This window comes from Taudactylus pleione, unplaced genomic scaffold (assembly GCF_031769625.1).
Source record: "Taudactylus pleione unplaced genomic scaffold, aTauple2 ptg001917l, whole genome shotgun sequence".
NCBI classification, from domain to species: Eukaryota; Metazoa; Chordata; class Amphibia; order Anura; family Myobatrachidae; genus Taudactylus; species Taudactylus pleione.
In genome coordinates this window covers 266,216-284,273 of record NW_028286314.1, presented here as the reverse complement: position 1 = coordinate 284,273, position 18,058 = coordinate 266,216, and the positions used below count along the sequence as shown (strand labels likewise).

Below are 18,058 nucleotides of genomic sequence, written 5' to 3'. Positions count from 1 at the left end.
CACTCACATCTCTCTCTAGGCCTGGCTGTCACTCACCACTGTCCATCCCGTGTCACATCTCTTTCTCTAGGCCTGGCTGTCACTCACCACTGTCCATCCCGTGTCACATCTCTCTCTCTAGGCCTAGCTGTCACTCACCACTGTCCATCCCTAGTCACATTTCTCTCTAGTCCTGGCTGTCACTCACCACTGTCCATCCCTAGTCACAGATCTCTCTCTATGCCTGGCTGTCACTCACCACTGTCCATCCCGTGTCACATCTCTTTCTCTAGGCCTGGCTGTCACTCACCACTGTCCATCCCGTGTCACATCTCTCTCTCTAGGCCTAGCTGTCACTCACCACTGTCCTTCCCTACTCACATCTCTCTCTCTAGGCCTGGCTGTCACTCACCACTGTCCATCCCTACTCACATCTCTCTCTCTAGGCCTGGCTGTCACTCACCATTGTACATCCCTAGTCACATCTCTCTCTCTCTAGGCCTGGCTGTCACTCACCAGTGTCCATCCCTGCTCACATCTCTCTCTATGCCTGGCTGTCACTCACATCTCTCTCTAGGCCTGGCTGTCACTCACCACTGTCCATCCCTAGTCACATCTCTCTCTCTAGGCCTGGCTGTCACTCCCCACTATCCATCCCTACTAACATCTCTCTCTCTAGGCCTGGCTGTCACTCCCCACTATCCATCCCTACTAACATCTCTCTCTCTAGGCCTGGCTGTCACTCACCACTGTACATCCCTACTCACATCTCTCTCTCTAGGCCTGGCTGTCACTCACCACTGTCCATCCCTACTCACATCTCTCTCTAGGCCTGGCTGTCACTCACATCTCTCTCTAGGCCTGGCTGTCACTCACCACTGTCCATCCCTACTCACATCTCTCTCTCTAGGCCTGGCTGTTACTCACCACTGTCCATCCCTAGTCACATCTCTCTCTCTAGGCCTGGCTGTTACTCACCACTGTCCATCCCTACTCACATCTCTCTCTCTAGGCCTGGCTGTCACTCCCCACTGTCCATCCCTACTCACATCTCTCTCTCTAGGCCTGGCTGTCACTCACCACTGTCCATCCCTACTCACATATCTCTCTCTAGGCCTGGGTGTCACTCACATCTCTCTCTAGGCCTGGCTGTCACTCACCACTGTCCATTCCTACTCACATCTCTCTCTAGGCCTGGCTGTCTCTCACATCTCTCTCTAGGCCTGGCTGTCACTCACCACTGTCCATCCCTAGTCACATCTCTCTCTAGGCCTGGCTGTCACTCACCACCGTCCATCCCGTGTCACATCTCTCTCTCTAGGCCTGGCTGTCACTCACCACCGTCCATCCCGTGTCACATCTCTCTCTCTAGGCCTAGCTGTCACTCACCACTGTCCATCCCTAGTCACATTTCTCTCTAGTCCTGGCTGTCACTCACCACTGTCCATCCCTAGTCACATATCTCACTCTATGCCTGGCTGTCACTCACCACTGTCCATCCCGTGTCACATCTCTTTCTCTAGGCCTGGCTGTCACTCACCACTGTCCATCCCGTGTCACATCTCTCTCTCTAGTCCTGGCTGTCACTCACCACTGTCCATCCCTAGTCACATATCTCTCTCTATGCCTGGCTGTCACTCACATCTCTCTCTAGGCCTGGCTGTCACTCACCACTGTCCATCCCTAGTCACATCTCTCTCTAGGCCTGGCTGTCACTCACCACTGTCCATCCCTACTCACATCTCTCTCTCTAGGCCTGGCTGTCACTCACCACTGTCCATCCCTACTCACATCTCTCTCTCTAGGCCTGGCCGTCACTCACCATTGTACATCCCGTGTCACATCTCTCTCTGGGCCTGGCTGTCACTCACCACTGTCCATCGCTAGTCACATATCTCTCTCTCTAGGCCTGGCTGTCACTCACCAGTGTCCATCCCTACTCACATCTCTCTCTATGCCTGGCTGTCACTCACATCTCTCTCTAGGCCTGGCTGTCACTCACCACTGTCCATCCCTAGTCACATCTCTCTCTGGGCCTGGCTGTCACTCACCACTGTCCATCCCTACTCACATCTCTCTCTCTAGGCCTGGCTGTCACTCAACACTGTCCATCCCTACTCACATCTCTCTAGGCCTGGCTGTCACTCACATCTCTCTCTAGGCCTGGCTGTCACTCACATCTCTCTCTAGGCCTGGCTGTCACTCACATCTCTCTCTAGGCCTGGCTGTCACTCACATCTCTCTAGGCCTGGCTGTCACTCACATCTCTCTCTAGGCCTGGCTGTCACTCACATCTCTCTCTAGGCCTGGCTGTCACTCACATCTCTCTCTAGGCCTGGCTGTCACTCACATCTCTCTCTAGGCCTGGCTGTCACTCACATCTCTCTCTAGGCCTGGCTGTCACTCACATCTCTCTCTAGGCCTGGCTGTCACTCACATCTCTCTCTAGGCCTGGCTGTCACTCACATCTCTCTCTAGGCCTGGCTGTCACTCACATCTCTCTCTAGGCCTGGCTGTCACTCACATCTCTCTCTAGGCCTGGCTGTCACTCACATCTCTCTCTAGGCCTGGCTGTCACTCACATCTCTCTCTAGGCCTGGCTGTCACTCACATCTCTCTCTAGGCCTGGCTGTCACTCACATCTCTCTCTAGGCCTGGCTGTCACTCACATCTCTCTCTAGGCCTGGCTGTCACTCACATCTCTCTCTAGACCTGGCTGTCACTCACATCTCTCTCTAGGCCTGGCTGTCACTCACATCTCTCTCTAGGCCTGGCTGTCACTCACCACTGTCCTTGTCGGCTGCGATCTTTGTTTCAGCAGCTGCCCCTCTCTCTCCTGCATCTCCAACATGGCTTTTAGAGACACTCCCTTCCCATGGGCAGCCCAGACAGACTGAGAGGAGGAAGGCTGCCCACTTTGCTGGATAAGCTTGAGAAGTAGTTCCTGCTGTTGGCGACACTGGAACAGAGAAGTGGACATAGGGCTTTAGCAGGTAGGTAATCGATTGGTGTGACCTGAAGAGCCAGGATCAGGCTCTCACCTGCTTCCTGCGGTACATCTCCTCCTCCTGGTCTCTCCGCTTCTGCTCCTCCTGTCTCCGCTTCTCTTCTCTCCTCTTCCTCTCCTCCTCCTCTCTCTTAGCCCTGAGTTCTGCATCTCTGCGTTCCTGCAACTGGGGTACAGAGACAATGAGCAACACTCTGCACATCCCCATCCTGTCCATTGTGCTATTCCTGTACTGACCACACACACACACAGCTCTGTCACTACACCTCCACCCTGTCCTGTATCTCTCTACTATTCCTGTACTGACCCCACACACACACAGCTCTGTCACTACACCTCCACCCTGTCCTGTATCTCTCTACTATTCCTGTACTGACCCCACACACACAGCTGTCACTACACCTCCACCCTGTCCTGTATCTCTCTACTATTCCTGTACTGACCCCACACACACAGCTGTCACTACACCTCCACCCTGTCCTGTATCTCTCTACTATTCCTGTACTGACCTCACACACACACACTGCTCTGTCACTACACCTCCACCCTGTCCTGTATCTCTCTACTATTCCTGTACTGACCCCACACACACAGCTGTCACTACACCTCCACCCTGTCCTGTATCTCTCTACTATTCCTGTACTGACCCCACACACACAGCTGTCACTACACCTCCACCCTGTCCTGTATCTCTCTACTATTCCTGTACTGACCCCACACACACAGCTGTCACTACACCTCCACCCTGTCCTGTATCTCTCTAATATTCCTGTACTGACCTCACACACACACACTGCTCTGTCACTACACCTCCACCCTGTCCTGTATCTCTCTACTATTCCTGTACTGACCTCACACACACACAGCTCTGTCACTACACCTCCATCCTGTCCTGTATCTCTCTACTATTCCTGTACTGACCCCACACACAGCTGTTACTACACCTCCATCCTGTCCTGTATCTCTCTACTATTACTGTACTGACCTCACACACACACACTGCTCTGTCACTACACCTCCATCCTGTCCTTATCTCTCTACTACTCCTGTACTAACCCCACACACACAGCTCTGTCACTACACCTCCATCATGTCCTGTATCTCTCTACTATTCCTGTACAGACCTCACACACACACAGCTCTGTCACTACACCTCCATCCTGTCCTGTATCTCTCTACTATTCCTGTACAGACCTCACACACACACAGCTCTGTCACTACACCTCCATCCTGTCCTGTATCTCTCTACTATTCCTGTACTGACCTCACACACACACAGCTCTGTCACTACACCTCCATCCTGCCCTGTATCTCCCTACTATTCCTGTACTGACCCCACACACACAGCTGTCACTACACCTCCATCCTGTCCTGTATCTCTCTACTATTACTGTACTGACCTCACACACACACACTGCTCTGTCACTACACCTCCATCCTGTCCTGTATCTCTCTACTACTCCTGTACTAACCCCACACACAGCTCTGTCACTACACCTCCATCATGTCCTGTATCTCTCTACTATTCCTGTACAGACCTCACACACACACAGCTCTGTCACTACACCTCCATCCTGTCCTGTATCTCTCTACTATTCCTGTACTGACCCCACACACACACAGCTGTCACTACACCTCCATCCTGTCCTGTATCTCTCTACTATTCCTGTACAGACCTCACACACACACAGCTGTCACTACACCTCCATCCTGTCCTGTATCTCTCTACTATTCCTGTACTGACCTCACACACACACACAGCTCTGTCACTACACCTCCATCCTGTCCTGTATCTCTCTACTATTCCTGTACTGACCTCACACACACACACAGCTCTGTCACTACACCTCCATCCTGTCCTGTATCTACTATTCCTGTACTGACCCCACACACACAGCTCTGTCACTACACCTCCATCCTGTCCTGTATCTCTCTACTATTCCTGTACTGACCTCACACACACACAGCTCTGTCACTACACCTCCATCCTGTCCTGTATCTCTCTACTATTCCTGTACTGACCTCACACACACACAGCTCTGTCACTACACCTCCATCCTGTCCTGTATCTCTCTACTATTCCTGTACTGACCCCACACACACACAGCTCTGTCACTACACCTCCATCCTGTCCTGTATCTCTCTACTATTCCTGTACAGACCTCACACACATAGCTCTGTCTCTACATCTCCATCCTGTCCTGTATCTCTTTACTATTCCTGTACTGACCTCACACACACACAGCTGTCACTACACCTCCATCCTGTCCTGTATCTCTCTACTATTCCTGTACTGACCCCACACACACACAGCTCTGTCACTATACCTCCATCCTGTCCTGTATCTCTCTATTATTCCTGTACTGACCCCACACACACACAGCTCTGTCACTCCACCTCCATCCTGTCCTGTATCTCTGTACTATTCCTGTACTGACCTCACACACACACAGCTCTGTCACTACACCTCCATCCTGTCCTGTATCTCTCTACCATTCCTGTACTGACCTCACACACACACAGCTCTGTCACTACACCTCCATCCTGTCCTGTATCTCTGTACTATTCCTGTACTGACCCCACACACACACACACAGCTCCTGGATGGCAGAGTCACATATAGTGGTACCTTTTGTTGCAGTTGCAGCTGCTCTAATATTGGCCCCTGAGAGACAGCAGTGACTGGCAGGTCCCACAGTGCGGATTCCCCACCTGGAAATTAGAGACGAGGGTAAAATGAACCTCATCACGGCTAAGTAAAAACATTAGATGACACATTCTTCTGGGAGAAGGAAAATGACTAAAGGTAGTAAATAGGGGGCTGCGAAGGCTGTTTCTCCAATCTGCTGTTATTAGGAGTTGGTCAGTCTCCTGGATATAGAGGAATAATATAATAGAAACAATGATAACTAGTGAAAAGTATTAAACATAATTTAATATAATAAGAAACAAAGTAGAAATTAAAATATATAACAGCTGGCATGTGCAAAACAAGCTACAATGGACATAGATATATAAATATATGAAGCTAGCATTGGTATGTCTGAATGGACACTTGGGTACTAGAATAATCGGTACAGTTCTGGTAAATCAATGGGGTCCGACGGGAAATGATTGTCCAGCTAATTAACTTGTCATTACCGGCTTATGGCAACAATGATGGGGATCCTACTTAGCGATGGTTCTGGTCTGCTTAATATTCCAATGCGAGTAGTGGAGTCCGTGGCCTGCGCTCCAGGTGATAACGGTTTCTCATATGATATTAAATGATGTTCAATACTCTTTACTATCATTGTTCCCAGCACAGTTTCTATTATAATGACACATCCTTCTCTCTAGAGGACAAAACTTATCCCTTCTTATTGCAGTTCCACTGTCTGGCCACTGGGGGGGGGGTGGGCGCGCTCTGGCTGTACTGTATCATACATGTAAACGTATCCGCAGGCGCAAGAAGCTCCAATCTCCCCCGATGACACTAAACACTGTAAAAAAACAAGAGATATGGTAAGAACTTACCTTTGTTATCTCTGTTTCTACGAAGTCCATAGGGTCCACAGGGTTGACCTTGGGGTATAGGTTGGGAACCAAATCCGGGCACCACGCAGTTAAAGCTTTTAGCTCCCAGGATGCACTGGGTCCACTCTCCCTATAACCCCACCCCCAAGCCAGAGGCACCTCAGTTTGTAAGTAGCCAAAGGCCGGAGGAGGAGAGAAAAAGAGAGAGAAAACTGGAACACTCAATAACCATACTCACAGAAATGGGAGACGGAAAACCGGTGACCAGCCACACAGCCCATATGAAGCCAGGTGCGTCAGGGCGGGTGCCCTGTGGACCCTATGGACTTCGTAGAAACAGAGATAACAAAGGTAAGTTCTTACCATATCTCTTGTTTTCTACTTCAGGGTCCATAGGGGGTCCACAGGGTTGACCTTGGGGATGTCCCAAAGCAGTTCAACCAAGGGTGGGGACGCTCCTGTGCTGAGAGGAGAATCCATCGCCAAAAAGGAAGCATCCTGAGAGGCAAAGGAAACCAATGCCTAGAACCTTAAAAAGGTGTGGACAGAAGACCACGTGGCCACCTAGTAAGGCAAAACAGCCGAGGCGCCACAGCGAGCCGCACACGAGGGTCACATGGCCCGAGAAAAAACAAGCATCAACAACAGGAAGGCCTACCCATGGGTAGGCCCCTGAGGAAGACCTACGAGGCCATCCAGCCAACATTTGGTTATAGGCCGGCCATCCTTTCCTGTGAAAACCAGAAATCTCAGACCACCAATAAGGAGTCCGATTTCCGTAAGGAACCTGAACGGATCACATAAATCCAAAGAGGCCAGACCACAGTCAATGAGGCCACACCAGCCGAGAGGACTGGGGACAGAATGGCCGTACCATAAGTTCCAGAATAATATGGAACCTGAAAACCACTAAGAAGAAACACAGGGCGAGAGCAACTCCCACCCTGACATGATGCCCTCCAGAAGAGGGAGCCACATGAGAACGCTCCCAATTCAGACACTCTCCTGGTTGATATAAACACCCTGAGAGAAAGAGAGAGCCTAAGCAATAGACCATGTAATGGCTATCACAACCAGCGGTTCCATTGACTGTCCCCGGGGGTAACGAAGAACCACTACTTACTCCCAAGGAGTCCCTAGGGAGGACAAATGGAGGCATAATCAAGAAAACACTCCAAAGGATGAACTGGATACCAGAGTGGAGCAATTCCATATCTTAACCATACTGACAGTGTAGAGATCCGCACTGTCAGGAAGACCAGGCCAAGTGTGAAACCCAAGCCAGCCGGAAGGAATGCCAGAATATCTGGAAATCCTGGACACCGGAGGATTGTATCGACAGGTACAATACCATAAGATTTATGGCTGCCACAGTTTGTGGTAGGTCCCAGCAAAAGCTGATCCATGTGCTCTAATCATTCCAACGATGACAAAGCCAGGGAAGCCGTAAGACCACTGTAAGGACACAGTCAAAGACAAACGACCCAGGTCCAAGGCAAAACCAAGGACCCTGAGACAACAGGTCCGGGCAGTGAAGCATCAGGGATGGAGTATCGATGTAGAGACTCCGAAGATCCAAGTACCCCTGACATCGGGGGCAATCAGGAGCCACCAGCAGGAAAGCATCTCCGTCTCGATTGAAAACACTTCCAAAGACCTCGAGGAAGAAGGGAGACCGGAGAACACAGGTACACAAAGTGGAAGGACCACTTCACCGACAAAGAGTCGCTGAAGGTTGCTTCAGAATCCCCAGAGCTGGACTGTAACACCATAGTGTGATAAAGTCAGAAGGCCATGAGGGTCACCTCAGGGGGGCCCCCCCCTGCTCACCAGGAGATGAAACCTCTCTTGGGGAAGAGACTAGTCCCCGGGATGCACGTCGTGACGGCTGAGGACTCCCGCTTCCCAATGGAGAGCTCCTGAAATGAACGCTGCCGAGATGGTCGGGAGGAGACCCTCGGACTATATCCGAATATGTGACATACCTGTCATTGCCACCCAACGAACAGTGTTGCTAAAAAGGAAGCCACTGTCCTGACCCTGTCGGACTGAACCTTTTCAGGTTCACCGGGGAACAAGAGTTATGCCAGAGTAAGTTAATTGACAGGGTGGAATCGACAGACGTCCAACTGCACTGAAAAGGATTCGATCCAGACACTGTCCATAGCAAAGAAAACCTGGACGAGATGGCCATAGCCACCCGGACAGGGACCGACTTGCCTCCGGAGAGAGCATCATCGTTTGAACAGTTATCCGACAGAAAAAACTCGTTCCATGTGGAGATGAGCCAATTATGGAAAGGCCTGGAATGGAACTGAGCCCATTCCACCATGCATCCCAGAGTGTAAAGACATCTGTCGACTGCGCAGACAACCATGTACTCCTAATGGAAGAGAGGAGATTCCGTCTTACGCCAGAAGAATTCTCAGATTCTGAGAATCCAGCAGGGATCCTAGATGAAGAATACCCAGAGAGGGATGCAGGGAGGACTTTTTCCCCGTTGATTAAACGTCTGCACCCTGAAGAAGCCACAGTCATCCTGACCTGGCCGTAAAGTACCCCGGTGATCCCGCTAAGAGCAGGAGGCCGTCCAGGTACAGGAGCATTGGGATATACTGAACAGAAGAACTGTCAGAAAATCCAAAACGCTGGTAAACCCCTGTGGGGCTGAGGACAGTCCCAACAGGCAGAGCCCGAAAAATTGTAAGTGTTGCTGTGATACAGCAAACCTCAGCCCATGCTGAGGAAAGGTCTCTGTAAGTACCCGTAGGCACGCGTCCTGTATATCCAGTGATACCATAAAGTCCCCAGGTTCCAAACATCGTATGATGGAGCATAGGGATTTCCTCCTGAGCCCAGGTAGCTTTAGGAACTGGTTCAGGGAATTGAGACAGAGAATAGGCCAAAGAGGACCATTCAGCCACCGCACCAGAAAGAAAACAGAACAACCAGTCCCTCACTGAGATAGTGGGGATGGCCTAATTAGCTCCGCTTACCGCAACAACTGCATAGCTTTCTGGATCTGTAAGGCCCTTGTAAAGAGGGCGTACCCTCCTACCCACGTAGCCGCAGCAACTTGACACTAATACCGGGCGAACTGAGAAAATCGGTATCTCCCAGTTGTAGGCCTGTCCCGTCAGGCTGAAGAGATATCCGTAGGTTCAGAAGCAGGATCGGCTGGCAGTCCAGGCCTGCTCGGTACTGGATATGTCGGCCCTTGTAGATGCCGACAGTCTACGAAGAAACAGACCTTTAGGCTGACCCAGAGGACAAAAAAGACTTAACAGACTTAGTCTGAGGCCTTGTAGTGGGCATAGCTGAAAGCGGTAAACTTGTCGTTAGTAATACTGCCAATGTTACTACAATCTTGTCAAGGTCAGGACCAAACAATATCAACCCTAAAGATGGTATCTGCACCTCTGCATTCCCAGAGCGCAGCCATAGGGTATTACGGAGGATACAGTCGCAGCCGGAACTCTGAAAGTTAGGAGACTGGTATCCAATATAGGCATTTCCACCTATGACAACAGCATATATTACGTGAGCGACCAAATACATTTGAACCCCCGACGTGTTGGAGGGGAAAAAACGTTACAAATGCATCAACCCAATATGCAATAGTATTAACCAACCATGCTATAGCCATGGTAGGATGGGTAACAACTCCTGAAAGCAAGTATACTGATTTCAGGCAGAGTTACCACCTACGGATCCGAAGAATCCGACCACGCAGGAATGGGAGGCGTAGTAACGTCTGTAATCAGACGAGTAACACGCCCATCCACCCCAGGAGGGGCTCGTGATGACCCTCAGGGAATTTGGGACAGGAGGCCAAACACTGTTGTAACACCTCCTATCTGGCAACAGCCAGAGTCCCGCTATGCGATCCACCCGCTAGTCAGCAACAGGGAACCCGAAGGCACGCAATACTGAGGGTGTATGATACAGGTGCAGGTCAACATTCACTCTAACCAGAATGGACCTGCTACCAGCCCTAAAGCAGGGATAATAATACCTGAAATAGGCTTCCCCCCGTGTAAGAGGGAAAGAGCCCCGAACAGTACCCAGTTCACGGCAGAGCCAACTGGGAAGTAACCACAGGGCGTCAACCACGCCAATTAGCGTTTCGTAGAAAACGACATCCACCCAGGGTGGCTGTTGTGGTAATCCCTGCAAGGGGAATGACAGACTATTGTGGCACCAGGGGGAATTCATATACTGCGAAAAACCCCTGCAGGGAGCGGTAGTCTGTGTCACAGGGGAAGAGTGCAAGAAGCTGCGAGATACCCTGAGATGAAAAGGGCAGTATGGTGAAGTAACCCCAAGTGAGGTACAACAATGGGGCCCGCCCGGCGATCCGCAATTGAGAGGATCCCGAGAAAACAAACCGCCCAAGGGGGTCGTGAAAGAGGCCAGCACCAGATGACGCCACATACAGAACCCTTTATGAGTCAAATCCTCCGCACTAACACCTGCAGCACATGACTTGCAGGATAGTAAAAATGGGTGCAGTATAACGCTCTATCTCCTGGTCAGACATATCTGACCAATCTTGGCGGAAATATTAAGCAGCACTATACTGGTCCTGACTGATGCCAAAAATTAGCTGCAGGGACCCATTTTCAGCGTATGCAACACACAGTTCCATCTAAAATATGGCAACGTGCAGCACGCAACAGTATGTGACAAACCACACAAATATTAACAAGTATATAAATGTGAGGTCTCAGAACCACCCTAAGTACAGCTGTATTAGGGCAGATAAAGAAAAGGGATAGATATACACTGACAGGTGAGAGAATAAAGTACAGACAGTCAGCACTAGCATAAGTCACATACAATGCAGATATATACATATATACATAAACATGTCATATAATATACTGCACTATTACACTGCATTCAACTGCCCAGATTCAGTGTCTGGGAAGGCTACAGCGCTGTGTACACTGACCTGATGGTGAGGTACGCAGGGGGACTGGACTCACTGCCATCTCCAGAGATTTCTGCTGCACCACAGAGATAAAATGGCCGCTGGAGACCTCAGAGGAAGCGTGGCCTGCGGAGGAAGCAGCTCAGCGACGCCAGACTATGGATACTGAAAGGCGCGCTGAGCTGAGGGGAGGAGCCGCTGTAACAGGGAAGGCTGCCTCCCCTGGCCGGCTATTAACCCCCGGGACGCCGGCTCCCTGCACCGATCGTTAAGTCCCTGGTGGTCTAGTGGACACACGGGGTATGGGGGGCCCGCCGCCACTGCCGGCGCCTCCGGTCTGTCCCCTGAGACCGGAGGCACAGGACTGCATTTGAAATGCGCGGATCACCGCAAGCGGTGATCCGCGACCTTACCTGCTCCCCGTGGATCCGGCAGCAGTCCTGGGCGCCCACAGAGTCCGGCTAGTACAGACTCTGGGGTCCCGCTGAGATCCCCAGATCTGTACTGGCGTCTCAGCGCCAGCGGGGTGACGGAGCGGCAGCTTAGACGTCCTATGGACAGTCCGACGCTGCCGCTCTGAAGAGTCCAAAGTCCATGGAAAAAACTTTGTCCCTAAAAAAATAAAATAAGCTTAGGGGCTGCTAATCAGCTCCCCCTGCGCTAACGGTGACCCGACTCCGGCCGGGCACCAACTTAAACTGAGGTGCCTCTGGCTTGGGGGTGGGGTTATAGGGAGAGTGGACCCAGTGCATCCTGGGAGCTAAAAGCTTTAACTGCGTGGTGCCCGGATTTGGTTCCCAACCTATACCCCAAGGTCAACCCTGTGGACCCCCTATGGACCCTGAAGTAGAAATGCTCAGTGAAGTCCTGGCTCCCTCCCCTCTGTACCCCCAGCTGGGCCCAAACTCTGGCCAAGTCTGCTCAGGGTGCTGAGGGGTCCCCTCCTCTGCTAGACCAGGCGCACACACACCCCTGCTCTGGTGCAGTTATGGGACGCGCCTGACTGAGGAAGGGGAAGTTATGGATGGGCAGCCATAGAAAAAGCTTTGCATTGTTAAATCTGGTTTCAGTAAAATAACCAGGGGGTTACGACGCAGCATTCAGGACACTGAGGATCCTGTTTCCCCAGACACAGCTGTGTCACAGGGAGCTAAGAAAATGGTCCTTCTAAAGGTAACTCACAGCTAAGCAACTGTATGTCCTCCCAGAGGACAGGGAGACATAGCAATTGCTAAAGGTGGATGCCCCTAGGTGAGGCCTGGGGGTCACACACTGAAGACTGGGACTAGGAAGGGCTCTTGCACCCTGCATGTGGGCATAATGTGAGGCCTGGGGGTCACACTGAAGATTGGGACTAGGAAGCGCTCTAGCACCCTGCATGTGGGTATAATGTGAGGCCTGGGGGTCACACTGAAGATTGGGACCAGGAAGCGCTCTTGCACCCTGCATGTGGGTATAATTTGAGGCCTGGGGGTCACACACTGAAGGTTGGGACTAGGAAGCGGTCTTGCACCCTGCATGTGGGTATAATTTGAGGCCTGGGGGTCACACACTGAAGGTTGGGACTAGGAAGCGCTCTTGCACCCTGCATGTGGGTATAATGTGAGGCCTGGGGGTCACACACTGAAGGTTGGGACTAGGAAGCGCTCTTGCACCCTGCATGTGGGTATAATGTGAGGCCTGGGGGTCACACTGAAGATTGGGACCAGGAAGCGCTCTAGCACCCTGCATGTGGGTATAATGTGAGGCCTGGGGGTCACATACTGAAGATTGGGACTGGGAAGCGCTCTAGCACCCTGCATGTGGGTATAATGTGAGGCCTGGGGGTCACACTGAAGGTTGGGACTAGGAAGCGCTCTAGCACCCTGCATGTGGGTATAATGTGAGGCCTGGGGGTCACACTGAAGATTGGGACCAGGAAGCGCTCTAGCACCCAGCATGTGGGTATAATGTGAGGCCTGGGGGTCACACACTGAAGATTGGGACTAGGAAGCGCTCTAGCACCCTGCATGTGGGTATAATGTGAGGCCTGGGGGTCACACTGAAGATTGGGACTAGGAAGCGCTCTAGCACCCTGCATGTGGGTACAATATGAGGCCTGGGGGTCACACTGAAGATTGGGACCAGGAAGCGCTCTTGCACCCTGCATGTGGGTATAATGTGAGGCCTGGGGGTCACACACTGAAGGTTGGGACTAGGAAGCGCTCTTGCACCCTGCATGTGGGTATAATGTGAGGCCTGGGGGTCACACACTGAAGGTTGGGACTAGGAAGCGCTCTTGCACCCTGCATGTGGGTATAATGTGAGGCCTGGGGGTCACACTGAAGATTGGGACCAGGAAGCGCTCTAGCACCCTGCATGTGGGTATAATGTGAGGCCTGGGGGTCACACACTGAAGATTGGGACTAGGAAGGGCTCTAGCACCCTGCATGTGGGTATAATGTGAGACCTGGGGGTCACACTGAAGATTGGGACTAGGAAGGGCTCTTGCACCCTGCATGTGGGCATAATGTGAGGCCTGGGGGTCACACTGAAGATTGGGACTAGGAAGCGCTCTAGCACCCTGCATGTGGGCAGAATGTGAGGCCTGGGGGTCACACTGAAGATTGGGACTAGGAAGCGCTCTAGCACCCTGCATGTGGGTATAATGTGAGGCCTGGGGGTCACACTGAAGATTGGGACTAGGAAGCGCTCTAGCACCCTGCATGTGGGCATAATGTGAGACCTGGGGGTCACACTGAAGATTGGGACTAGGAAGCGCTCTAGCACCCTGCATGTGGGTATAATGTGAGGCCTGGGGGTCACACTGAAGATTGGGACTAGGAAGCGCTCTAGCACCCTGCATGTGGGTATAATGTGAGGCCTGGGGGTCACACTGAAGGTTGGGACTAGGAAGCGCTCTAGCACCCTGCATGTGGGTATAATGTGAGGCCTGGGGGTCACACTGAAGGTTGGGACTAGGAAGCGCTCTAGCACCCTGCATGTGGGCAGAATGCGAGGCCTGGGGGTCACACTGAAGATTGGGACTAGGAAGCGCTCTAGCACCCTGCATGTGGGTATAATGTGAGGCCTGGGGTTCACACTGAAGGTTGGGACTAGGAAGCGCTCTAGCACCCTGCATGTCGGCAGAATGTGAGGCCTGGGGGTCACACTGAAGATTGGGACTAGGAAGCGCTCTAGCACCCTGCATGTGGGTATAATGTGAGGCCTGGGGGTAACACTGAAGATTGGGACCAGGAAGCGCTCTAGTACCCTGCATGTGGGCACAATGTGAGGCCTGGGGTTCACACTGAAGATTGGGACTAGGAAGCGCTCTAGCACCCTTCATGTGGGTATAATGTGAGGCCTGGGGTTCACACTGAAGATTGGGACTAGGAAGCGCTCTAGCACCCTGCATGTGGGTATAATGTGAGGCCTGGGGGTCACACTGAAGATTGGGACTAGGAAGCGCTCTAGCACCCTGCATGTGGGTATAATGTGAGGATGAATATTACAGGGCATAACCTCAGTAATAGGACTTACCTGCTGCCGGTGTGTTTGAGGTATTTAGATCCCATAAGGACCCAGTGTCTGGCACAGAGAGAGATCTGTTAATGGAGGGGAGGAGGGAGGCATCAGACCCTCTGCAGGAAACAAAGGACGAGGTCAACGTGAAAGTAATTTTCTGCCAAACACCTCCCCCAATCACTGCAGGGCTCTATCACCCAAACATAATGCCCCTAGCCTTCCTCTGTCACCCATATTATCTACCACAGGGCTCTATCACCCAAACATAATGCCCCTAGCCTTCCTCCGTCACCCATATTATCTACCACAGGGCTCTATCACCCAAACATAATGCCCCTAGCCTTCCTCCGTCACCCATATTATCTACCACAGGGCTCTATCACCCAAACATAGTGCCCCTTAGCCTTCCTCCGTCACCCATATTATCTACCACAGGGCTCTATCACTCTCACATAATGCCCCTAGCCTTCCTCCGTCACCCATATTATCTACCACAGGGCTCTATCACTCTCACATAATGCCCCTAGCCTCACCCCTTCATCCCCAATTACCTACCGCAGGGCTCTATCGCCTCCACATTATGCCCCTAGCCTTCCTCCATCACATTTATTACCGCAGGGCTCTATCGCCTCCACATTATGCCCCTAGCCTTCCTCAATCACCTTTATTACCGCAGGGCTCTATCGCCTCCACATTATGCCCCTAGCCTTCCTCCATCACCTTTATTACCGCAGGGCTCTATCGCCTCCACATTATGCCCCTAGCCTTCCTCCATCACCTTTATTACCGCAGGGCTCTATCGCCTCCACATTATGCCCCTAGCCTTCCTCAATCACCTTTATTACCGCAGGGCTCTATCGCCTCCACATTATGCCCCTAGGCTCCCTACATCTAACCCACGTTTCCCAATTTCTGCCATTACAATACAACTTTTAAGGAAATCCATGCTTGAGCACAGGTGACTTAATTAGTACCGCATTCAATTTGGTTCAATCATCTGGACTAAAGCATGGATATCCTTAAAACCTGGACAGTAACGGCAGGGTTTGAGAAACTCTGATCTAACATTACCTACAGGAACGTATCACTCCCAGATGCTCCCCCCAACAGCCCCGCACAAGGCTATAACACACACATACAGCCCTTACCCTCCCGAAGTTGCATGGCTCTATCACCCCGTGATTCTGCCCTTGGCTCCCTCCCATCCCCACCAGTTACGAGGGGTAATACAGTACTGGGGAGTAGTGAGGAGTTTGTCAGATTACCTGGATTTTGAGGGATTCAGTTGCTGGAGGAACAGTGTCAGCTGCTGCTGCTGCTGAGGGGTCAGATCTCCGGATTTCTGCTGGGAGTACTGCTGTCTGCAGCCAGAAGAGACAGGGGACCACATCATTATCTGACTATATAGTGCGCGCGACACAGAGGAGAGAGGGAGGGAGGGCAGTGTGGGCGCGCGCGACACAGAGGAGAGAGGGAGGGCAGTGTGCGGGCGCGACACAGAGGAGAGAGGGAGGGAGGGCAGTGTGCGGGCGCGACACAGAGGAGAGAGGGAGGGAGGGAGGGCAGTGTGCGGGCGCGACACAGAGGAGAGAGGGAGGGAGGGAGGGCAGTGTGCGGGCGCGACACAGAGGAGAGAGGGAGGGCAGTGTGCGGGCGCGACACAGAGGAGAGAGGGAGGGCAGTGTGCGGGCGCGACACAGAGGAGAGAGGGAGGGCAGTGTGCGGGCGCGACACAGAGGAGAGAGGGAGGGCAGTGTGCGGGCGCGACACAGAGGAGAGAGGGAGGGCAGTGTGCGGGCGCGACACAGAGGAGAGAGGGAGGGCAGTGTGTGCGGGCGCGACACAGAGGAGAGAGGGAGGGCAGTGTGCGGGCGCGACACAGAGGAGAGAGGGAGGGCAGTGTGCGGGCGCGACACAGAGGAGAGAGGGAGGGCCGTGTGCGGGCGCGACACAGAGGAGAGAGGGAGGGCCGTGTGCGGGCGCGACACAGAGGAGAGAGGGAGGGCCGTGTGCGGGCGCGACACAGAAGAGAGAGGGAGGGCCGTGCGCGGGCGCGACAGAGGAGAGAGGGAGGGCAGTGCGCGGGCGCGACACAGAGGAGAGAGGGAGGGCAGTGTGCGGGCGCGACAGAAGAGAGGGAGGGCAGTGTGCGGGCGCGACAGAAGAGAGGGAGGGCAGTGTGCGGGCGCGACACAGAGGAGAGAGGGAGGGCAGTGTGCGGGCGCGACACAGAGGAGAGAGGGAGGGCAGTGTGCGGGCGCGACACAGAGGAGAGAGGGAGGGCAGTGTGCGGGCGCGACACAGAGGAGAGAGGGAGGGCAGTGTGTGCGGGCGCGACACAGAGGAGAGAGGGAGGGCAGTGTGCGGGCGCGACACAGAGGAGAGAGGGAGGGCAGTGTGCGGGCGCGACACAGAGGAGAGAGGGAGGGCCGTGTGCGGGCGCGACACAGAGGAGGGAGGGCCGTGTGCGGGCGCGACACAGAGGAGAGAGGGAGGGCCGTGTGCGGGCGCGACACAGAAGAGAGAGGGAGGGCCGTGCGCGGGCGCGACAGAGGAGAGAGGGAGGGCAGTGCGCGGGCGCGACACAGAGGAGAGAGGGAGGGCAGTGTGCGGGCGCGACAGAAGAGAGGGAGGGCAGTGTGCGGGCGCGACAGAAGAGAGGGAGGGCAGTGTGCGGGCGCGACACAGAGGAGAGAGGGAGGGCAGTGTGCGGGCGCGACAGAGGAGAGAGGGAGGGCAGTGTGCGCGATACAGGAAGAGGGAGGGCAGTGTGTGCGTGATACAGAGGGAGGGCAGTGTGTGCGCGCGATACAGAGGAGAGGAGGGCAGTGTGCGCGATACAGGAAGAGGGAGGGCAGTGTGCGCGATACAGGAAGAGGGAGGGCAGTGTGCGCGATACAGGAAGAGGGAGGGCAGTGTGCGTGATACAGAGGACAGGGAGGCCAGTGTGTGCGCAATACAGAGAGGGAGGGCAGTGTGCGTGATACAGAGGACAGGGAGGCCAGTGTGTGCGCAATACAGAGAGGGAGGGCAGTGTGTGCGCGAGAGAGAGGGAGGGCAGTGTGCGCGATACAGGAAGAGGGAGGGCAGTGTGCGCGATACAGGAAGAGGGAGGG

At 53.3% G+C, this 18,058-nt stretch overlaps 1 protein-coding gene across 3 annotated transcripts in view; it reads right to left on the bottom strand.

The window, feature by feature from the left end:
- Positions 1-18,058, bottom strand: part of GIGYF1 (GRB10 interacting GYF protein 1) — a 77,111-nt gene that overhangs the window by 8,906 nt on the left and 50,147 nt on the right. For 2 of the 3 annotated variants that reach the window (XM_088465227.1, XM_088465228.1), the window contains exons 16-20: positions 16,208-16,303; positions 14,958-15,058; positions 5,616-5,698; positions 3,021-3,152; positions 2,765-2,938 (exon numbers count right to left, since the gene is read on the bottom strand). In XM_088465227.1, the coding sequence (XP_088321353.1) occupies positions 2,765-2,938; positions 3,021-3,152; positions 5,616-5,698; positions 14,958-15,058; positions 16,208-16,303 (586 nt within the window). The remainder of the gene's footprint in view (positions 1-2,764; positions 2,939-3,020; positions 3,153-5,615; positions 5,699-14,957; positions 15,059-16,207; positions 16,304-18,058) is intronic. The other variant, XM_088465229.1, reaches the window with a different exon arrangement.